The sequence below is a fragment of the Bubalus bubalis genome, chromosome 2 (genome assembly GCF_019923935.1).
Source record: "Bubalus bubalis isolate 160015118507 breed Murrah chromosome 2, NDDB_SH_1, whole genome shotgun sequence".
Taxonomy (NCBI): Eukaryota; Metazoa; Chordata; class Mammalia; order Artiodactyla; family Bovidae; genus Bubalus; species Bubalus bubalis.
In genome coordinates, this window is record NC_059158.1 from 6,934,152 (window position 1) to 6,958,168 (window position 24,017).

The window sequence follows — 24,017 nt, forward strand, 5'->3', positions numbered from 1 at the left end:
GATGAACTTGACAGCATTATTATAGCTAGAGAAAAGCAATCATTGTTCTGGTTTTTGGGGGGCTGCCAAGTTGGAAACGCTGGTAGATGCTCTTAGGCTGCAGGGCAGGGCCTGCTGGGCGATAAACATGCCAGCATTCTCTGGAAAACGCCGTGTTTGGTCTCTGAGTCCCAGGGTGACTGGCTGGGGAGCAGGGTTGGCTCCCATCAGTGCACACTCTGTGTCCTGTCCTCCCTCTTCCAGGGCCTCCGCCTTGCCACCTTTTACGTGTTGTTTCCATCTTGAGTGTCTAAGTGGGGAACATTAGGTACTGAGAGGCTGGTTTTCATATTTAAATATTTATTCCCTTTGTGTTTTCACTATCCCCTTGAGATTTATAATGGTTTGATTCCAGCCACGTGGTTCCGGAGATATCATACTGAGATGAAGGCAGTTGTAACTTCACAAAAGCCTAAATTGTAGGAAAAACATGGGTTTGGGTTAGTGTTAAATGTCTGTGTTTGCTTAGCAGAAGGATGGTTAGTCTTACCAATGTCAAATCAACTTAAGAAAATCAAGGAAAAAATAATCTTTCACCGCCCTTCTCCCGCCCCCTTTTTTTCCCCTTAGTCCCCTTCTCCTTTCCAGCCCTGGTGAAATGAAGGCAGGAGGCTGAGAACGATATACCTCGACAGGCTCGGGATACAAGACCATTTTTGCTGTAGGTTCGTGGGGTAGCTCCCTGCCTTCTGCCCTCTCTTGCTGACTGTATGGTAGTGGTGGTGGATTAGCCACTAAGCCGTGTCTAACTCTGGTGACTCCGTGGACTGTAGCCTGCCAGGCTCTTCTGTTCGAGGGATTTTCCACAAAAGTCATGTCTTGGAACCTCCTATCTCCCCAGCTACAAAATAAAAGACCCAATAGGCAAGACCTTTTTTTTTTGTTCCTATATATGCCTTTTTTTTTTTTTTTGCAGAGGACACAATACTCAGAACCACATAAACACATAGCAGGGAGCTGTTGAGAACTTGTAGAAAGGCCAAGATACTGGTGAGTCTAGACTCCCTCAATCTTGCTGCCCCTTAGCCTTGGCAAGTGCATGTCATCACCCCTGTGGGAAACTGGAGGCGAGAGCTTCACTATGAGGACCCTCAGTGATCTGATTCTTCAAGGGATGCCTTTCAGAATAATGTGCCACTTCCCAGGGGCTTGCCGCCTTGCTCTCTTACATTCCGGGTGGTATCCCGGTTCAGGGAGCAGGCAGGAGGATATCCTGCCCATAGGTGGGCCCTTCCCAAATCACAGGTGACAAAGAAAATAAGCTGTCACGTGCTCTGGCCCAAGTGCTGGACCTCCCCTTCTTCAAAGGCGATGCCAGTGCTCCAGTCTCTCCAGTGGTTTTCCACTTGAGCGTTCTCTGTGATTTAGGATAGGGTGTGGGAACCTGGTTCTTAATTATCAGGCACCCTTTGACCATATCAGCTCTTCCCTTCTCCGTGTCATGTTTCAAAGGGAAAAGTCCTTCGATAAACAGCATAAACATCCTTCTCCAAGTTCAGATGGTGCTTTTCCTTGCCTCCCTCAAAGTTCCCTTCTCTCTCTGTCCTAAACACCCTAAAAGATCTTTTTTAAGGTAGCTATTTATTTACCTCCTTGGCTGTGCCAGGTCTTAGTGGCGGCCCTTAGGATCTTTAGTTGTGGCTTGCGAACTCTTACTTGTGGCAGGTTGGATCTAGTTCCCTGACCAGGGATCGAACCGGGCCCCCTGCATTGAAAGTGCAGAAGAATCTTAGCCACTGGACCACCAGGGAAGTCCCGCTAAATATCCTAAATTAAAGTGTTTGTGTTAGAAAGACCCTGCATAGGCATATCGTGCTCCCTGAAACACCCACAAAAGGACTAAGACCATGAACATCACTAGGATCCTGTTCCTGAATGGTATCAGAAGACTAAAGGAGAACAGTTTAAGATGAGTGACTCTGTGAAAGTATATTCATTAAGGTAGGACTGAGTCGCATGTCCTCACACTGCTTTTTTTTTTTTTTCATGTTGTCTTTCTACTGAGACAATGAATTCCCTCTTGGTTTCCAACACTTAGGTTTTTTCCAACTGTGTTAGAATGAGAAATGGTGCTGGCCAGGCCAGAGAGAGTCCCAGGGAGGCTCGGTCTCACATCCTTCTTTGGGGGAGGCCAGGAAGAGTGGCTCTCATTCCACCCTGTGTGGCTGTGTACAGATGGATTATCTAGATTTCTACCTTCTGGCCACATTCTCAAAGAAAAGCCTTCAGGAGCACGCATTTCTCTGACTCATGCTGTAGAGCGTGGGGTTTAGGGTGAGCCTGAGGCTCTATCCTGTGCCCCCGGTATGAATTCTGGTTCATGCTGATGTTTCCCAACTTCTCCAGTCTTTGTTATCACTGCTGTCCATCACCTGAAGAAAAGCCCGTCTTCCTTAGCTTTTTCTGGTTATTTCTTAGCATTATCTTTGGTTTGTCTGCCCCAGGGCGGAGTGCCAGAGACCGTTGAGATATTTTAAGTCTTATGTGGTTGTTATCTGCAGAAGCCACTGCTGGTCACAGTCCCTTCCACAAGAAGCTCAGTTGTCTTCTTGTCCCACCTTACAGTGGATCTAACGAAAACCTAAAACTAGACTTCCCTAGCGGTCCAGTGGTTAAGACCCTGCCTTACCGTGCAGGGGCCGTGGGTTCGATCCCTGATCTGGAAACCTGCACACCACAGCTAAAGAACCTGCGTGCCGCAGCCAAAAAAAAAAAATAGGCTTAGAATAGTTTGAGAGAAAAAGAAAAGGCAAAACTGTTCCATGCTTTGGCTTCAGCTCCTTTTTCCCCCACTCCCTGTTCTTTTGGATTTTTGCTCATCATTCCTCTGACCTTTCTCATGCCATGAGGCTTTTCTTCCATAAGAATGTTTTCATTTGCCTTTTCCTCTTTCCATTTTGTATACTTTTTTTTTGAGCCCTTTTGTCAAATAGATTACCTCAACCTCAGAAATGACCACATTTCCTCATTTTTCAGTCCTAAAAATAGCATGTTTCTTACTTTGATTTATTTTGCTTTTTTGACTTTGAGTTTTATTTATACGTGGACTTTCTTTGGGTGTGTGTTTTGACTCTGAGGTGCATGTGACAGAAATGCAACTCAAAGTTGCTTAAACAAACACAGCAGGACTTACCGGATCACGTCAATAGAACTGAGGTGTCCAAGGAGGGCCTCCAAGTAAAGCTAGACCAAGGCTCGGAACAGTGTATTTGGGACTCTAATACACCAGAGACCTCTCTGTAAGGTGACCAGTTGTCCCTGTGTGCCCAAGTCTGAGGAAGCATCTTGGGCATGGGACCTTCTGTGCTAAAGCCAGGAAAGTCCCAGTTTGGTCTGAGATGGTCACTCTGTCTCTGAGTTGACTTTTTAAAGTTCATGATGTCAGAGAGACTCAGAAGTAGCCCCAAGTGTTTGCTTCTCACAGCTGGCCCCCCTGGGAAAAAAGAAAGATTTTTATTCCTGGCAGTCCCAGCAGCAGCTCGGGGAGTCATCAGAGTAGCTGTGTAGCATAGATGTTGAGGCTGGACCTGGGAGCCAGACCAACTGCTCTGCCATTTACAAGGCATGTAACTGGACAAGTTACCTAAATGTGGGCGCCTAAGTTCCCCCATCTGTAAAATGGAGGAAATAATGATATTTACATCAGATCTGTGAGGCTTCAATGACTTTGGCCAGTGCTCAGCACATATTTTGAGTGTTCATTTTTTTATTGTTGTTACTGTTATCATTATCATATTCTTCACCTGTAATATAGATATTCATTCAATAAATTTACTTTATTGAAATATAGTTGGTTTACAATGTTGTATTAGTTTCAGGTATATAGCAAAGTGATTCACTTATACATACATATATATATATATCCCTTTTCAGGTTATTTTCCCTTATAAGTTATTACAAAATATTGAGTATAGTTTCCTGTGCTATACAGCAGATCCTTATTGATTATCTATCGTTTTAGATATTTGTTTATTTGGCTGCCCTAGGCTTTAGTTGTGGCACATGGGATCTTTAGTATTGGCATGCCGAATCTAGCTTCCTGACCAGAGATCAAACCCTGGCCCCCTGCAAAGGTGCACGGAATCTTAGCCACTGGACCAGCAGGGGAGTCCTGGTTATCTATTTTATATATAGTAGTGTGTCTGTGGGCTTCCTTGGTGGCTCAGATGGGAAAGAATTTGTCTGCAATGCAGGAGACCTAGATTCAATCCCTGGGTTGGGAAGATCCCCTGGAAAAGGGAATGGCAACAACCCACTCCAGTATTCTTGCCTGGAGAATCCCATGGACAGAGGCGCCTGGTGGGCTACAGTCCCATGAGGTAGCAAAGAGTCGAATAAGACTGAGCGAAGACTGGAAGGGGGTGTGTCTGTGTTAATTCCAAACTCATAATTTATCCCTCCCCGCACCTTACTGAGCACTTGGAGACTGTGCTGAGTCTGAGATATAATAGTGAATAAGTATATTCTGGGCTTCCATGGTGGCTCAGATGGTAAAGAATCTCTCTGCAATGCAGAAAACCTGGGTTCTATCCCTGGGTCAGGAAGATTCCCAGGAGAAGGGACTCCTACCCTTCTTCCTACCCACTCCAGTGTTCTTACCTGGAGAATCCCACAGACAGAGGAGCCTGGTGGGCTATAGGCCATGGGGTCACAAAAGAGTCGGACACGACTGAGCGACTATCGCCTTCACTTTCAAGTATATAATAGTGAGTAACAGATAAGGCCCCTCCTTTCATGGAATATTCTAGAAGTAGGAGACAGACAATAAAAGGTAGACTGATAAGATAATTAGAAACTCTAAGCATGATGAAGGAAACGAGCGGGTTGACCCAGGAAGGGACCAACCTCTTGGTGGAAGCAGACGTGAACTGCAGCTCCAAAGTGAGGAGAGCTGTGGGAATGAGTAGGGGTTCCTGGCAGGGGGGTGAGGGCTTGCAGAGACCCCAAGGTGAGCACGGGTTCCACGTGTCCAGGAGCCAGAAAAGGAGCCAGTGTGGCTGGGCCCGAAGGACCGAGGGTGAGAGCTGGACCCAGCTTGACATGGGCGAGGCCCTAGTGTGAAGGTCACAGGGGGAACTTGACCTGGCAGCGCCCATTCATAGGGTTATTGCCAGCGGAGGCAGGGGCTTGGGTCCTGCCAGAGACCAAGTGAACGGTCCATGAGTGGGGTCTGGCTGTCGGCCTCCTTTCCAAGTCCAGTGCCATCACCCCCTCTCTGCTCGTCTCTCTCCGACGATAGTCTAACTTCCTTTCCTAACAACTTCCCCTGATGCCGTTCTCAGCCTGCTTTAATCCATCCTCCAAGATGGAATGACCTTGATAAAAGCACATCGGTCCTGTGACCATGTCTCTCTCCTTAGATGCTAGGCATGGATCCCCATTACCGAAGCATGACACCGCAGCCCTTCTGCTGGAAGGGGGCTCATTGCCGGGTGGCCCCCTTGACCTTCGAAGGGCTCAGCCTCCCTGCCTTGACTCTTGCCGGTCCCCTCCACCAGGAGGCTCTAGAAGGCTCTGCCTCCCTCTCCCTCCTCTGATTGGCCTGTGCTTTTCTTCAAAGATTCAGCTTAGAGTCACATTCTCTAGAGAGCCTTTCCTAATGCTTGCTCCGATGGACTCCATCCCCCTGTATCCCATGTATTGCGGTGCTGCGTCTGTGTTCCGAGAGGCCCTGGGAGACTGACCTGCGAGGGAAGAACCGGCATCTGCCAATTTCTTTTTTCCTTATTCCCTGTACAATGACTGGCAAACGAGCAATGGAGTCCCGGCTCCTCGGAATCACTTAACTTTCGCAAACTCAACTAGATTCTCTCTCTCTCTGTCTCTCTCTCACACACACGTACACACACACAGTGTATGTAAGTTTAAATGGTCATCCCTCCCTTGCCCACCATTCCACACAATGAGTCTAGGGTCCACAGGTGGATTCTGCTTATTCTCATGAGGGGGTCTTGGTTTTCGGGGCTCACCAACCTTAAAGAGACAGTGTGATCTCATGACTCGGCTCCTCAGCTAAAGCCAAGCTCTCCATCTGGTGCTCGTAAGAAGTCACTCTCTGGACCCAGATTCAAGGGAGAATGTGCCGTGCTGGAATTATGGAGAGACTGTGGCTTCTTCCCAGGGCCTTCCTCCAGAGGAATTCTGACTGCACGCTGTCTTCCCCGTACCTGTCGACTTTGAAACCCAGCCTATCTGTGGTATGAGTGCCTTCTCTAAATGTTTGTTGAGTTTATTTATTGGCTAGGAATTGGCAAGGTCAGGGCCCAAATTCAGATCATCCTACTTCTAATTTAGGGTTCTGGCTCCGATCCTCAATGCATTGTATAGAATCGCTCTTTTCGAAAAGTTGTTCTTACTCCGAAAAGGCAGATAGAGAGATACAAGTGCCATGAAGAAATGATTGTCTGAAGCCAGCAGTCTTTGGACAATACTTTGTCACACAGAACTTTGAGCGATGGCTTCCACCTTAGGAAAAAGTTGCCATGTGTGTTAGAAGGCATTGCTTTTATAATTCCTCTTTGGAAACGTATTTAAGTGGATTCCATTCTTTTCATATTCTTGGTCACTGACTACTGAACTGAGACTTGGATAATAGTTGATTGAGAGCCACTGGTCTCAGTGAAATGTAGAACTGGGGAGAGTTTAGGTCTCAGTAAACATCCCCCGATAGTTTTCACCAGGTTTGCTTTTTGGCTCTTGCTGTTTCGTCTTCCTTGGTGACCTCCTTGGCCTCCAAGCTCAACCCCATTCTGTCCTGATGAATCATAAGTCTCCATTGTGTTCCCCAGGCCCTGTTTGCATTCCTCCCAGGCCTTTGGGTATCTATTCCCGAGGCGCCCGCTGGCCCTTACTCACACCTCCCCATTTTATTGCCTACTTCTCACAGCCCCCTTCTTGAGAACCCCAGGCACCGCCATCCTCCAAGTCAGCTGACTCTCTTCCAGCCCCTCAGCCCTGATCAGCACATTCCATATGCTCTGCCTGTGTCCAGTAAGCATCGCCATTGTGGGTCCATCATTACTGCTCTGACTCCAGCCTGTGGCGCCAACCTCTCGAGATAATCTTTAGACCCATCACTGTGGTGTCTCTGGCCCACAAGTCTCCCTCTTCAAGTCATTCTAACACTCCTGACATATTTTTCTTCGAAGAATAACTTCTCAATTCCAGAAGCCTCAATGACATTCAACAGCAGCTTCCTGAATTATTCAATCCAATCATCTCAACATAGGACGTTGGATGTTGGACGTTTGCAAAGCCCTGTGGAACGCCACATCAGTGTCACTGATTAATTAATTACCAAGGCTGCCTTCCCTGAAAGGGACACTCCAGAAAAACCGTGCTTTGTGTTTCTGCCTTTGCTACTTTTCTTCCTCTTTCCTTGAGTCATCCTCTTTGATTTCTCCTGTTTGCATCATGGCCTGAATATGTCTACATTCAAGGCCTTGTCACATGGGAAGTGTTCATTGATTTTTGGTCTCAATTTTGTAAACCTCTGTTGTAACTCCTTTATATCATTCTATCATTTTCTTTGCGCTGTAACTGTGAACATGGATATCATATTGCCCTGACAACTACTATCTCTTTGGGGTCTTTTATATTTTTGGCAGCTCAACATAGGGAGAATCCAGTGGAATAAGAACAAATATTTACTGAATTGAATCAAATGGAAATAACGTTTTATATGCCCATCAGTACTGCTGCCAACTCAGCTTCAAATCAGCCACCCTCTCTGTCACCACACACACACACACAACACGCACACAGAGTCTAGATCCCTTTGCCAGATCTTACTGGGTCAGCTTCAGACCGATCTTCTAGCACATTCAGGGTTTCTGGGAATTTTCCTGAAGTCCTTCTTCCCCTGGTCAACAGCAACAGGCCTGTTCTCCCTCTCTCTGTTTTTCCAAAGCAGCCGGTTCGTCTTGGGAAGGCTGCTCAACACCAAGTTCTTCCTGGGGGCACCAGTTCAAGCCAGACTGTGCTCCAATCCACAGTCCGCTATCTGTGAACTTAACCAGTGGGCACCTAAGTCTGCACCAAAGAAATACAAAGAGCAGACTAATAGCAGAAAACCCTACTTTAAAGACCAGATCTGGGTTTGTACAGGGCTGTTGCTTTGGGCAACAGTGATGGGTTACTGCCGTAACCCATCATCTGATGAAGAAAATGACCCTGCTAAGATTTGTAGGGATTTTTTTCCCCCCTTGGATCTTAGAGTGAACAAATCTGCAGTCTTAGAAAGCAATATCCAAAGCAGCAGTTATAGGGAATTTCATGTGTGGCATGGAGTGGTTAAAAACAAAAACCAAACCTACATACCAACAGTTATATTATTTTTCTAACCAACCATTTCTCCTTTTCTTTCATATGCATTACATTTATTTTCATCACTACATCATTATTGATTGTTTGACTTTAATCTGTTTAGATCAAGAATGATATGAAAGAATGCTGATTGAACTTAAGGTAAAGAAAGCAAACATTCTGAGCCTTTTTTTTTTTTTTTTTTTGAGATGAACATGGATCATACCATTTAATGCAGACCCAAGGCCTTGCATTTTTTGGAGGTAGGGATTACTTCCATTACAGATTCTTTTCATGTAGATCATAAAAATACAATGCATTGTGATGACCCTAATTCAAAAATTACATGCTGCAGTCCATATTAACACTGACAGCTCCTCATAGAGAAAAAGAAAATTAAATTTTCTTGGCCTAACTAACCAGTTCTTAATGTGATTTCTCAATGCCTGTCTTTCATGCTCTCACCTGAACAGTATGTGACATTGTTTCTTGACCTGCTTTAGACAAAGCCATGAGTAGAAGGTTTTTTCCAAATGTTGTGCTAAGTCACTTCAGTTGTGTCCGAGTTTTTGTGACCCTATGGACTATAGCCCGCCAGACTCCTCTGTCCATGGGATTTCCCAAGTAAGAATACTGGAGTAGAATTTCCTCCTCCAGGGAATCTTCCCAACCCAGGAATTGAACCTGAGTCTCCTGTGTCTCTTACATTGGCAGGCAGATTCTTTACCACTAGCGCCACCTGGGGACAGGCTCAGATAGTTGTGGCACATGGGCTTAGTAAGGCAATGGCAACCCACTCTAGTACTCTTGCCTGGAAAATCCTATGGACGGAGGGGCCTGGTAGGCTGCGGTCCATGGGGTCGCTAGGAGTCGGACGCGACTGAGCGACTTCACTTTCACTTTTCACTTTCATGCATTGGAGAAGGAAATGGCAACCCACTCCAGTGTTCTTGCCTAGAGAATCCCAGGGACGGAGAGCCTGGTGGGCTGCTGTCTATGGGGTCGCACAAAGTCGGATACGACTGAAGCGACTTAGCAGCAGCAGCAGGCATGTGGAATCTTCTGGGACCCTGCATCGGCAGGCCGATTCTTAGCCACTGTACCTCCAGGGAAGTCCTAAGTGTATTCTTTCTGGTTCGCTCTTACTATGCATCACTCTGTGCTCGAGCCACAGTGGCTTGACGATACGTATGGGAGGTCACATAGTTTTTCTGCACTGTAGTTTGCAAACTTTTGATGGTCTGCATGCGCCTCTCACCCAGACCAATGATTTCAACATTTCCTCTCCCTCAATCACTTCAGTTCAGTCGCTCAGTTGTGTCCGACTCTGTGACCCCAGGGACTGCAGCATGCCTGGCTTCCCTGCCCATCACCACCTCCCGGAGCTTGCTCAAACTCATGTCCATCGAGTCGGTGATGCCATCCAACTGTCTCATCCTCTGTCATCCCCTTCTCCTGCCTTCAGTCTTTCCCAGCATCAGGGTCTTTTCCAATAAGTCGGCTCTTTGCATCAGGTGGCCAAAGTATTGGAGCTTCAGCTTCAGCGTCAGTCCTTCCAATGAATATTCAGGACTGATCTCCTTTAGGATGGACTAGTTTGATCTCCCTCCATACTGATCAGTTGTTGAACATTCTCTGTTTGATATATCATTCAGCAGTGCAGGCTTAGGACCGATGATATCTAGGATAGCAAAGACGTTTTTGTTTGCCCAGGACTTTCTCACTTTTAGCACACACACAAAAAAAAAATCCCTTGTGCTGGGAAATTCCTTAGTCCTGGGCAAACTGGACAGTTGGTTATCCTAAGTACTGCCCTTACACATTCCCTCTCGTCTTTCTGATGCCCAAGGCATCTTGGGACTGAGAATTAGTGCCCTAGATGTTTATGTTCCACTGATCATTTACTGGGTGGGGGCAGGGGGAAGAAAGGTAACCAAAACTACTCCGTTACATAGGTTACAATACATTTAAGACACACTGAAGGGTAGTAACCCAAACTACACCATCAGCCCTCAGAGCCCTAACCAAGGAGACCAGGGCTGAGCCCACCCTGCTTATAACAGTTTTCCCTGTTTTTGAGGAGAAAAAATCGAGTTCAAGGATATCCTTTAAAAGGATGGATTGATAAATAGAAAATTTGAATGGAAAACCGTTTTAGGGCTTCCCTGGTGTCTCAGTAGTAAAGAATCCACCTGCCAGTGCAGGAGACACGGGTTTGATCCCTGATCAGGGGAGATCCCACATGCTGCAGATCAACTAAGCCTTGTGCGCCATGGCTACTGAGCCTTTGCTCTAGAGCCCGGGAGCCACAGCTACTGAAGTCCGCACACCCTGGAGCCGGTGCTCTGCAGCCAGAGACGCCACCGCAATGAGAAGCCTGCACACCGCAATTGGAGACTAGACCCCGCGCGCCGCAGCTAGAGAAAGCCCGAGCAGCAGTGAAGACCCGGCACAGCCAAAAATAAATAAATACATAAAATTATGTTTAAAAAAAGAAAACCACTTTAACCAGTGGGAGAACCAAGGGTGAGGATTTTCTTCTATTGAATTCAGACACAGGACATATCCCAAAGGCAAATTTTATCCAGCTTTCATTTCTAGGAAAGCAGAAGAAACATCTGCTTGTGGGGATTCAGCCAAGCCACTCTGGCCCGACAAGCAGTCTAAACTCAAGTAAGCGACAGGTTCTGTGGGAAAGAGGCTAGTTCGATAGTGGGTTCAATAAACTGAAAGCGAGGCAAGAATTTAATAGGGCTATTAAAGCTAGAAGTTGGAGGAAGCCACTGGCTACCCCTATTTTAAGACGGTTTTGTTTTCATTTATTCGAAAATGTTTAGAAGAAAAAGCGTCTTCAAGATACAGATTATTGGTAGCAGCTGAATGATAAGATATTATCTCTTAGTAGAAATATCTCCTTGCAACTTCAACATTCAAAAATATGGGGGTGGAGGAGTTTGGTGGATGAGAAGGGTACCAGAAGTATGTCCAGATTTGAACAGAGGCAAAGTCTTCTCATGAATTTTTTTTCTCAGAGCAGACACTTAGAAACAGAGAAAAGTTGCATAGAAAGACAAATAGTCACCAATTCTGTCCCTTGAGATTTAGTGGAATTGAGCCAAAGATCAAATATGTGTGAGTTCGGTTTTTGCTTTTGGTTTGGCTTGGAAAACTGGAATTAAATCTAGGCAACTAACCACAAGAGGGAAAGAAATTGGCTGCCCCAAAGAGGTTACCAGGGAAGTAGAAAAAAAGTAATGTGATCTTAGAAGAATAAGGGTAAGCTGGAGTGATGTTATGTGGAATAGTATAGAAGAATATAGGAGCCTTCCAAGCCAGATTGACCTTCATAGACTTCCTATGATTCCTTTTTGAATATTTGGCATCTAAGGTACAGTGATCCCAAGAAACTCTCTGAGGGTCATATTGTAAACTGCTGAACCAGATTTAAACCCTGCTCCAGAGCCTGGGTCTTCACCAGCATGCTGTGTCAGAACCTTTTACAGGCTGCACCAGCCCGCTCGGTGTCTAAGTAGAGGCTGCAACTGGGGGACTTCCCTGGTGGTCCAGGGGCTAAGACTGTGAGCTTCCAACGCAAGGGGCCTGGGTTCAATCCCTGGTCAGGGAACTAGATCCTTCATGCAATAACTAACACCCAGTGCAGCCAAATAAATGAAGAAAAAAGAGAGAAAGAGGGTCTGCAATTAGGAATAAAGAGCAGTTCCCTCACTGTGGGATGCAGGAGAGGGCTGCAGAGGCTGGCTCTGCCTGTGATGACCACGGCCTTTATGGCGCCCACCTGTCCTTTGGGGTCTTTTAGGGCTTCCCAGGTGGTGCTAGTGGTAAAGGATCCGCCTGCCAATGCTAGAGACATGGGTTCGATGCCTGGTGGGGAAGAAACGCTGGAAGAGGAAATGGCAACCCACTCCAGTATTCTTGCCTGGAGAATCCCCATGGGCCGAGGAACCTGGCAGGCTACAGTTCATGCAGTGGTAAAGAGTTGGACATGACTGAGCGACTAAGCAAAGGTGAAGAATGGCTCGTCAAGCCCCGCAGCTCTGCCTCATGAGAGGTATCGGAAGGTGGATGGGTGCTTCAGGCTCTGTGTGAACCACGTTTGGCAACAGAGAGAGATGCTATAAGATGTGTTGAGTATACCTTCTGTGCAAGGTATCACTCTAAGCTCTTTTTATGTACTAAGCTCTTAAGATCCTTTGGAACGCTGTGAGGTCAGTGTTCCCAGTATCTCCGTTTTATGGAAGAAAGGAGACAGGCATATAGGCCCAGTGTACTTTAACCCTGATGGGGCATGTTGGGCTTTCAGGCAGGTACAAGAATGACCAACAGGACCCTTTTTCCTCATTTCGCATTTCTTCATCTGGAAAGTAATTATGAAGACTCTGATATTACAAAATACAGGCCTGGAGGAACTTGATTATGATCTGGAAAAGAAATGAGCCAAGAACATACAACCTGTGGGCTAAATCTGACCTATTTTTATACTGACTACAAGCTAAGAATGATTTTGCATTTTTAAAGGGTTGTAAAATAAATTTTAAAAACCTATTTTATGACTTGAAAATAATATGAAATGGAGATGTCAGTGTCCATGGATAAAGTTTTGGCAGGACACAGACACATGCTGTTGTGGCTGCTTTCAGAACACAGTCTAGGGTTGACTGGTTGCCTCAGAAGCCCAACAGCTCACAAGCCTAAAATGCTTACTATCTGGCCCTTCACAGAAAAAGTACTGACTTCTGCTATAGAAGCCTGTGACAGACAAGTTTTGGCAGATTTGTGAGTTTCCTGGGTAATTTAGAACCTGCCCTTTTGTGTGCAAAACGGTTAAACTAAAAAAAAAAACCTAATTTGAACAAGCATATTTCAGAAATGCCTTTTTAAATAGACTATGCAAAATATATGTACAAGAATATATTAATGTATTTATATTTCACTAAATGTTAGTACTCTGCTTGTTTTCAACCCCAAACTGCTAGGTTTGTTGGCCTGCACAGTTTTCAAGCCTTTTCATTAACTGATTTGATAATTTTATTTATTTTTAAACATTTATTTATTTATTTGGCTGCCTTGGGTCTTCATTGTGGCCTCAGAGATCTTGGTTGCATCAAGCAGATCTTTATGGCACACGGACTCTCTCGGTGCTTCACGCAGGCTCAGTAGCCCGTGGTAGCTGTGGTACTCGGGCTTAGTTGCTCTGCAGCATGTGGGATCTTAGTTCCCTAACCAGGAATCAAACCCACATCCCCTGCATTGCAAGCCAGAGTCTTAACCACTGAACCACGAGGGAATTCCATTATTTGATCATTTTAAATACTGTACAAATGCCAGTCATTCTTTAATCGAATGATCTTGAAATGTTTGTGGAGTTTTTCTTTCTTTTTAAATTGAAATTCAGTTTTGCAATATTGCATTAATATCAAGTGTACACCAATGTGACTCAGTTATATATGTGTCATATATATATTCATAATTTTATTTTTCAGGTTGTTTTCCATTATAGGTTATTACTAGGCATTGAATATAGTCCCCTGTGCTACACAGTACATCCTTGCTGTTTATCTGTTTTATATATAGCAGTGTGTACCTATTAATCCGTATTTATCTCTTTCCTTTTCCCTTTGGTAACCGTAAGTTTGTTTGCTATGTCCATGAGTCTGTTTCTGTTTTGTATATAGATTCACTGTATTAATTTTTAGATCCACAGGTAAATGATATGTTTGTCTGCCTTACTTCACTTAGTATGATATTCTCCAAGTCTATTCATGGTGCTGCAAATGGTCGTATTTTGCCCTTTTTCATGGCGGAGTAATATTCCATTGTATTCCTAAACCAGTCATCTGTTGATGGCTATTCAGTTGCTTTTGTTCCTTCACTATTGTAAGTAGTGCTGCCGTGAACATTGGGGTGCGTGTATCTTTTTCGTATTTGTCTTCATTTTTTCTGGATATATGCTCAGGAGTGGGGTTACTGGGTCATATGGTACCTCTATTTGTAGTTTTTTATGGAAACTTTTGGAGTTTTTCTTGAACCTACTTCACTCTGAGTCTATCACCTATTGCTGACCAAAGGATGCCCAGTCTAACTGTTCTACATCCCTTCTTACCTGTTTAGTTCTAAGAAAGTGTGTTAGGATTGTGTCTAAACTAAGAGTGAATAAACTAAGCCTCAAGAGAGATTCAAATACATGAGCTCTGATGCTTAAACCAAAGGTGAAAGATGGCATTGTGGGGGCTGATGCCATCTTCAGGGTGCTTGTGTGTACGTTCACTTGGGTCTTAAAAAGTTGTTAATTACTTGATAACATTAAAAGAGTTCGGACTGTTTTTAATATAAAATTCAGATTTCTCCCTCCTCTTAAAACATTTGCAGGGCTGGCAGCATTGGCCCCATGACCCTACATGTTACTCTGCTGGCTGTGAAGGTGGCTCTTGTTCAGTCTCGAAGTCGTTCCCAACCCTTTGCAACACCACGGAATGCAGCACGCCAGCCTTCCCTGTCCTTCAGTGTCTCCTGGAGTTTGCTCAAATTCACATCCGTTGAGTCAGTGACTATGCCATCCAATCATCTCATCCTCTGCTGCCCCCTTCTCCTCTTGCCCTCAATCTTTCCCAGCATCAGGATCTTTTCCAGTAAGTTGGCTCATCACATCAGATGGCCAAAGTACTGGAGCTTCAGCTTCAGCATCAGTCCTTCCAGTGAATATGCAGGACTGATTTCCTTTAGGATTGATCTCCTTGCTGTCCAGGGGACTCTCAAGGGTCTTCTCCAGAACAGTTTGAAAGCTGTAGGTGGGGCAAGAACTAACGACTCTACCACCATCCCCACCTTCTTTCAGCCTCCCCGAGACCACGGCCAAGTGTTAGCTGCCACTCAGGAATTCACTAGCCCCGTTTTTCTTGCCCTTCACCAGCTTTACCTACTTTTTTTTTAAACTTTTTTCACTTACCTGTCTGTACACATTCAGGTGTATGAATCCAGCCTATGATGTTTGATCTTTATTTTGGTTGCCAGGAGACCTTTTCAGGTTTACTTTCTGGGTTTCGATGTGGTTGAAGTGTTTGAGGTTGTCAGAATGACACAGCTCAAGCCTTGGGTGGGAAGCAGGATGGTGTGACCTTGGTGGACATGAGAGCACCCAACAAAAAACAAACAAAAAAAACCATTGCCTTGATGCAGTAGCCAGTACTTGTCCTGAAAAAAAGCAGGAGAGCTATAAGGACTTGAGAACAGATCAGGCCCAGGCTGTGATCCTGCCCGAGCAAGAAGGCATTCATGTTTTACCTCTGAGAGCCCAGCTGGGGTGGACACACAGCTCAAATGAGGTTAACGAGAACTGAAGCTGTTGGGGGAAGCACACTGAAACCGCCCACCCTGGCCAGGCACCATAGCAATTATTTGCATGAGTTATTTTACAACAGGAGGTCTTGGTAAGGAGCACGGAACTAACAAGCCACCGCCCTCCCGAAGAGTTCAGGAAGGGTCAAAAGGAGACGCCATGTGTCCTAACACCTCCCAGAATCCTTCTCGCTGGCGTCCATCTTGGCTGAGCAATGTGTGCGCCACCAGGAAGGACCCTGAGTCAGAATGATTGGCCAAAAACAACCTGGAAACTAATGCCATCACCATAAAACCCAAGACTGTGAGCCACGTGGCAGAGCAGTTGTCCTCTGTCCCCTTGCCCTGGTGCTCTCCACCCAGGCACCCCTTCCCAACAGTCTCTTCCTTTGTTCAGCACATGTGTCTCCTCAGACAATACATCTCCAAGTGGTAGACAAGAGCCCACTCTCAGGCCCTGGAAGGGCTCCCCCTTCCTGCAACAGAGCCCTGCCTAGCCTTTTTTGTTTTGGTGTTTGAGCAGATCTCACTATGTGTCATCAGTGGCTATCTCCTTGTGCTTGCTGTCTCCTTGATTGTGACCATAAACATATCCTGCGGGCAGAGAGAGGCAGGGAGTGATACAGAATGTCCACCTGACAACAGTTTTCAATATGTTAAGCCAACCAGAGGGAAGAGAGCAGATATCCTGTCCTGGTTGCACGTTATTAGCTTAGCCTGTCCAATTATTTGCTGGAAGAAAATGCCTGCTCCGTTGCCTCAGATACCAGGCAAAAGAAACCTACTGCTGGGCCAACCATTACAAAAGGCACCACACTCTAATCTCTGGCTGTTCCTCTGCTGCTCCTGCTGCTAAGTTGCTTGAGTTGTGTCCAACTCTGTGCGACCCTATGGACAGCAGCCCACCAGGCTCCTCTGTCCACAGGATTCTCCAGGCAAGATTACTGGAGTGGGTTGCCATTTCCTTCTCCGGCTTTTCCTCTAACTCCTTGTAAAGGACAGACTGTAGAACAGGGTTTTGGATCCTGTTATTTTGAACTGTTAGTCACATTGCACCCCCTTCTTATCTGCAAACTGCTTTGATAAATCATGATTAAAGATTTGTTGAGTTTGTTTTGCCTTGGCATTGGACCAGAGCTCCATGTTGTAGGATGGAGGATCAAGGCAAAGAGAGGGGGAAAACCAACTGAACCTACAATTGTTCCCGGTGAATTTCTTGCCTCATCCAGAAAGAATTCAAAGATGAAGTGATAGGTAAAAAGTGGACTTATTTAGAGATAAATACACCATAGGCAGAGTGTCAGATCAGTTGCTCAGTCGTGTCTGACTCTTTGCGACCCAATGAATGGCAGCACACCAGGCCTCCCTGTCCATCACCAACTCCTGGAGTTCACTCAGACTCACGTCCATTGAGTCAGTGATGCCATCCAGCCATCTCATCCTCTGCCGTCCCCTTTTCCTCCTGCCCGTAATCCCTCCCAGCATCAGAGTCTTTTCCAATGAGTCAACTCTTCGCATGAGGTGGCCAAAGTACTGGAGTTTCAGCTTTAGCATCATTCCTTCCAAAGAAATCCCAGGGCTGATCTCCTTTAGAATGGACTGGTTGGATCTCCTTGCAGTCCAAGGGACTCTCAAGAGTCTTCTCCAACACCACAGTTCAAAAGCATCAATTCTTCAGCACTCAGCTTTCTTCATAGTCCAACTCTCACATCCATACATGACCACAGGAAAAACCATAGCCTTGACTAGACAGACCTTTGTTGGCAAAGTAATGTCTCTGCTTTTTAATGTGCTATCTAGCTTGGTCATAACTTTCCTTCCAAGGAGTAAGCGTCTTTTAATTTCATGGCTGCAGTCACCATCTGCAGTGATTTTGGAGCCCAAAAAAATAAAGTCTGACACTGTTTCCACTGTTTCCCCATCTATTTTCCATGAAGTGATGGGACCGGATGCCATGATCTTCGTTTTCTGAATGTTGAGCTTTAAGCCAACCTTTTCACTCTTCTCTTTCACTTTCATCAAGAGGCTTTTTAGTTCCTCTTCACTTTCTGCTATAAGGGTGGTGTCATCTGCATAACTGAGGTGATTGATATTTCTCCCAGCAATCTTGATTCCAGCTTGGGCTTCTTCCAGCCCAGCATTTCTCATGATGTACTTTGCATATAAGTTAAATAAGCAGGGTGACAGTATACATCCATGATGTACTCCTTTTCCTATTTGGAACTTGTTGTTCCATGTCCAGTTCTAACTGTTACTTCTTGACCTGCATATAGGTTTCTCAAGAGGCAGGTCAGGTGGTCTGGTATTCCCATCTCTTTCAGAATTTTCCACAGTTTATTGTGATCCACACAGTCAAAGGCTTTGGCATAGTCAATAAAGCAGACATAGATGTTTTTCTGGAACTCTCTTGCTTTTTCAGTGATCCAGCAGATGTTGGCAATTTGATCTCTGGTTCCTCTGCCTTTTCTAAAACCAGCTTGAACATCTGGAAGTTCACGGCTCACGTATTGCTGAAGCCTGGCTTGGAGAATTTTGAGCATTACTTTACTAGCGTGTGAGATGAGTGCAATTGTGCAGTAGTTTGAGCGTTCTTTGGCATTGCCTTTCTTTGGGATTGGAATGAAAACTGACCTTTTCCAGTCCTGTGACCACTGCTGAGTTTTCCAAATTTGTTGGCATATTGAGTGCAGCACTTTCACAGCATCATCTTTTAGGTTTGAAATAGCTCAGCCTTCCCTTAGTCCTGCCATTGTTCTTTGAAGAAAAGGGTGTGTCTCTAACAAGAAGTAAGAATGAAGGAATATTAAGATGTGAAAGCAGACCATTCAGTACTTTCCTTCATACACCCACATTTCTTCTGTCCCCAGTCTCAGGGTAAAGGGAGATTTCAGTGGGGGAAAAAATAGTGAAAAACATTTAACCTTCACTCTTTTGGAGTGGCAATAAGTCAAACCATTTGAAAGCTCTAAAAAGGTAAATGTTTTTCATTTCCATTACTGAGAACAGAAGTCAAAATATCAGTTCCTTAACAGGGTCAGAAATGTTGAATATTTTTCAAAAAGCAAACAAAAGCAACAAGAATTGCTAATGCTTATTGAACATAAACAAACAGATACATAAACCCTAGATGAGAGCTATCTCACTCACTGTTCTTAAGAACCATGTGAAATAGGAAGTACTGTTATTTCCATTTGGAAAACAAAGAACCTGATGCTTAGAGAGGTTAAGTGTAACTCCACCCAGCTCATACAGCCAGTCACTGAACAGCTGGGATTTGACAATGATTAGACTGGCTTCGCCTTTTAGGCCAGGGAGCTGCAGAATTAAGACTTTGGATTCTATCCAGCTGCATAACTTTGGGAAAAATATTTTTGTTAGCCTTAATCTCCTGGTCTGTAAAATATAGAATTGTGTTGGGTGATCTTGAAGATTCCTGCCAGCTTTTTGGGTCTCTCTCCAAGTCAATATGCATCAAGTTGACTGAAAAAAAAATGGCACAACCTAAAAGTTGAGAATTATGTGTGTGTGATTCTTTTTAAAGAACACTAATTTATTTATGTATTTATTTATTTGGCTGTGTGGGTCTCAGTTGCAGCACTCAGGTTCCAGAACATGGGGTTCAGTGGTTGTGGCCAGGGGGCTTAGTTGCTTTAACCAGGAGGGATCTTAGTTCCCTGACCAGGGATAGAAGCTGAGCAAGTCCCTTGCACTACAAAGTGGATTCTTAACCTCTGGACCAGTGGGAAGCCCTGAGACTTCTTTTATTGGGTAGACATTCTGAGGACTTCAAGCCTGGCATTGCTCTGAAGAGATAAAGGAGGAGCCAGGATACATAGAAGTTTTTTTATCACAAAGACCAGGTAGTAGGCACCTCAAAAGATGACTGTTAATGAAAGAAAACCAGACATCTCAGGTTAATGAATTTAGCACTTTTCTATTTCTGGAAAGATGCAAGAGTCCGGGCTCAGTGAAATCACCCTTTGATATGCCCGTCAGCTCTCCATGACCAGTATCCGGTGCTTTGTCATCCCCAGCCTCCTGACTGCAGCGACTGATGGTGGCTTAATGGCAGGCATCCTGTGTTTCCATCCTGAGTCCCCTCAGGACTCACCCCCCATGTGTGGGGAAAGAGGGAGAGGCGGCGCCTGTCATTTGATGGCGGAAACATCCTTTGTTGACTGAGATGGCAGGTGACATTTTTCATTCTCAGTCACATCCAGGCCACTGTTGCCATTCATCAGTCCAGCAAACCATAGGCACCTGAGGGGTGGGGTGGGAGGGGAGGGGGACGGGTAGAGCGTGGGATTACAGACACGTCTTCCTAACAGAAGCAGCTGCTCAGCTCCCATGTCACGCCGAGACAGGCAAGATTGTTGAGTGACTGCAGAAGGGAGGTGGGAGCAGGGCCGCTTTCAGCTCCCGTGGCTGCCAGAGTTAATCTCTTAGTTGGCTCAGTAACTTTCCCCCAGAAGCATCCTTACCACCTGCCTTGAACGCACTCCACATTTGCTGAGTGCTGGAGGCACCTGGCTCAGGTGAGCTATGAGAAGGCATCTGTCATGTGACCAGACCTGCTGAGCTGCTGTCCCTGGCTTCCCTGAACTGCACTGAAGGAGACTTCCAGAAATTTTGCCTCAGTCCTGAAGCCTTTGTTCTCTCTTCAGAGTAAGGAAGTAGGAGAGGGGCTGGGTGGAGAGGCGACTCTTCGGAGCTTTCTGAAGTGACCTACAGCTTGAGGAAGTCAGGCTGTTAAAGAGACCCAGTGGCTACCACACGTGCTAGATAATACTGTGTCAACAGCTCCAGTTATCTAAAGCTCTGTGTGAAATGGGAACCAACCTTTGCTCTCTGGGAACAAGCTATCACCTTTCTCCCAGGCAGGCGGAACTAAAGTGCGTTTCATTTATGCCTCCACACCGACTCTTGAATATCAAGTCACTCCTAGCTTCCTTCTGCCCTCATCCTCTGCCCTCCTTGAAAGTGTAATTCATTTTTTCCTTTACCCATGGGCATATATATGCTACGTAACATCATCAGAAACTATCTGATTTAATTCAGGGAACACCTACCTTGCCATCTAATCTTCTACTTAGGCATGTTGCAAGGGTTTTTTTTCTTATCTGTGTCTGTCTTATATGCCCAGAGGTAGAGATAACACTGAAATGAAATAAAGTGGCAGAGACCCAGAAAGAGAAATAAACCCGAGGAGGAGAAGTCCACAGGCAGCGGTTTTCAAGGACTGCTAGCAGCTTGGTGGGGTGAGCCAGAAAAAGGAGAACCACTTAACTTGAAAAGGAAGAGGAAAGCGTGAGAAGGGAGATCAGGCCACATAGAGTGGATGGAGGGAGGTGGAGTGAAGCCCAGGAAACAGCCCAGGTGAAGCGAGCCGGCACTCCAGACTGAACGCAGTTTGCTAAGATCCACTGGCGTCTTGTGTGCAAATGAGAAGGGCTTCCCGGAGCTGCCCTGAGCCAGGTGCCTTCTGCCAGCAGCCGGGTGGCACCACGGAGGCCAGAAGCCCAGGGCGCTTTAAGAAGCATCTCTGGCCGTTGCCAGGAGAGGATGGACAGCACCCAGAAGCAGAGAGTAAATGAGGATTAAAGGACCTGGCAGAAGGAAGCCCGCTTGAGAAGCTATTGAAATTCCAAGATTGGCAAAAGAAGTCAGTTCCACCTCTTCACTCTTGTTTCAGGAACCGATTGTTTCTCAGTCTTTCGAGAGAGATTTCTTCCCCAGGGAAGTGAAAATAATGAACTTCTGGAAGTATTGGTTTTTTACTTTTATGGGAGTCAGTGTGGTTATTTTTATGATCTTTTACAGTGGTCAGTTAAGCCAACCGAGAAGTCACAGGAATAGTTCCGTTGAAAGGGACTTGGAGATACACGCCTGTAAGAATGCCTTAGATGAGAAGTCAACCTTTTTGTGGGAAAAGACATTGATGTCCCCTGTGGGAAGTGTCCCTTGCAAGGACTACCTGATCCAGAATCACTATATCACAAGGCCTTTGTCGAAAGAAGAAGCCGAGTTCCCTTTGGCATATGTCATGGTCATCCATAAGGACTTTAATACTTTTGAAAGACTCTTCAGGGCCGTCTACATGCCCCAGAACGTCTACTGCGTTCACGTGGATGAGAAAGCCACAATTCACTTTAAGAAGTCTGTATGGCAGCTGCTGAGTTGCTTCAAGAATGCTTTTCTTGCTTCAAAGATGGAGCCTGTGGTCTACGCAGGAATTTCCAGGCTCCAGGCTGACCTGAACTGCCTGGAAGACCTTTTAGCTTCTGAAGTTCCATGGAAATACTCCATCAACACCTGCGGGCAAGATTTCCCCCTGAAAACCAACAGGGAGATCGTTCAGCATCTCAAAGGATTTAAAGGGAAAAACATCACCCCCGGGGTGCTGCCTCCTGACCATGCAGTAAAGCGGACTCGATATGTCTACCAGGAGCACTTGGGCAGAGGTGGCTCTTTTGTGAAAAATACCGGTATTTTGAAAACCTCACCTCCCCACCAGTTGACCATCTACTTTGGCACTGCCTACGTGGCCCTCACCAGAGAGTTTGTGAAGTTTGTCTTCCAAGACCGAAGGGCCATTGATTTGCTCCAGTGGTCCAAAGATACCTATTCTCCCGATGAACATTTCTGGGTGACTCTTAATAGGATCCCAGGTGGGTATGAACTTCCATTCCTGTTTTTTTTTTTGCTTGTCCATAGATTGAGTTGGCTAACATTCAGCTCTTCTTTGAAATTATTTGGGAAAAATAAATAAATGCCTGGAAAGCGATTAGTCAGCTTGCTTTTTAGTGGCCGCTCTACTGTCTTTTTCGGAGAAGGCAATGGCACCCCACTCCAGTACTCTTGCCTGGAAAATCTCATGGAGGGAGGAGCCTGGTGGGCTGCAGTCCATGGGGTCGCTAAGAGTCAGACACGACTGAGAGACTTCACTTTCACTTTTCACTTTCATGCATTGGAGAAGGAAATGGCAACCCACTCCAGTGTTCTTGCCTGGAGAATCCCAGGGACGGGGGAGCCTGGTGGGCTGCCGTCTATGGGGTCGCACAGGGTCGGACACGACTGAAGCGACTTAGCAGCAGCAGCAGCTACTGTCTTATGGGCCTCCCTGGTGGCTAAGATGGTGAAGAAATGTGCCCACCGTGCAGGAGACTCGGGTTTGATCACTGCCTCGGGAAGATCCCCTGAAGGGAAGGAATGGCAACCCACTCGAATATTCTTATCTGGAGAATCCCATGGACAGAGGAGCCTGGTGGGCTAAAGTCCCTGGGGTCCCAAAGAGTCAGACACGACTGAGTGACTGACACACACACACACTACCATCTTATAACTGTGCTATATAGTGACCTAAGAAATATGCCAATTTCCTGGAGCGCTGGCAAAACTGCCTTTGAGGGTGTATCACACAGTTCCTCACCTTGAGCTCAGTCTTTTGAATGAATGCCTTTCATAGTCCTTGATAAGAACAGTTGTGACATCATGAGACTGGTTTTGAATAAGCATCCTATGAATTGAAATCTGCGGTGTTTCTCTTAGAGGCCGTTACACAGTATTATACTGATGCTCAAAGTTCACGGGGCTGTGCCATCTTTGGATGTTTACAAATTATCACTCTGGCTTGAACATCTCTAGTCTCAGACCTGACCAGGTGTCCAGGTCTCAACTGACTTGGTTCAGTAAATCTAGTCTGATATTTTATTTCCTGGGAGAGTGAGTCACAGTGAGGTGAAACGTGCGGAGAGACCTTCTGGCTGGAGCTGACCCCAAGTCACTTCTCAATTGTTAAGTCCCATTTTCTTATTAGAAATTGCCCTTTGCAGTCTCTTGTTTTGATATACTGTGAAGTCTTTCCCATTGTTTATGATAATTTGGGGCTAAGGTATTTGAGGCATGGAGGCAGGAAACAGCAGCAGATTCCCTCTTTAGATTCAGGGCTGGGTTTCTTTTCAAAGTTCTGTTTCCCATATGTTGTCTGGGAAGGTCCGTGTGACCTGTAGGGCCTCTTCCTGGCGATGTCCCAATGCACTAGTTTCTACTCTTGTTCCAGCTTGCCTGTGGGTGTCAGCCCTGCGGGGAGGTGACCCCAAGCCTGCCACGCTTCAAATACCTCCCTTCTCTTGGCTGCAGTATCGCTATTGTTGGCACATACGAGGGCTGCCTTCATACCTGAACGTGGACTCACAGCAATTGTTAGGTGCCCAATAGCTCAGCATCCCTGAGGGCTAATCTAGAGTGGCAGTTACAGAAACCTACTTAAAGAGGGGAGGAAAAAGGACTGGCAAGGTGGTTGGGGGCAGAGGCATGCAGTG

At 45.8% G+C, this 24,017-nt stretch overlaps 1 protein-coding gene across 10 annotated transcripts in view; it reads left to right on the plus strand.

Moving 5' to 3' along the window:
- GCNT2 (glucosaminyl (N-acetyl) transferase 2 (I blood group)) overlaps nucleotides 1–24,017 on the plus strand; it is a 126,826-nt gene that overhangs the window by 57,435 nt on the left and 45,374 nt on the right. For 2 of the 10 annotated variants that reach the window (XM_044926898.2, XM_044926921.1), the window contains exon 2: nucleotides 8,553–8,606. The exons of 7 other annotated variants lie outside the window; for them this stretch is intronic. In XM_044926898.2, coding sequence (XP_044782833.1) covers nucleotides 8,553–8,606 — 54 coding nt within the window. Of the gene's footprint in view, nucleotides 1–8,552; nucleotides 8,607–18,310; nucleotides 22,365–24,017 lie in introns of those variants that run through there. One more of the 10 variants, XM_006057756.4, reaches the window with a different exon arrangement.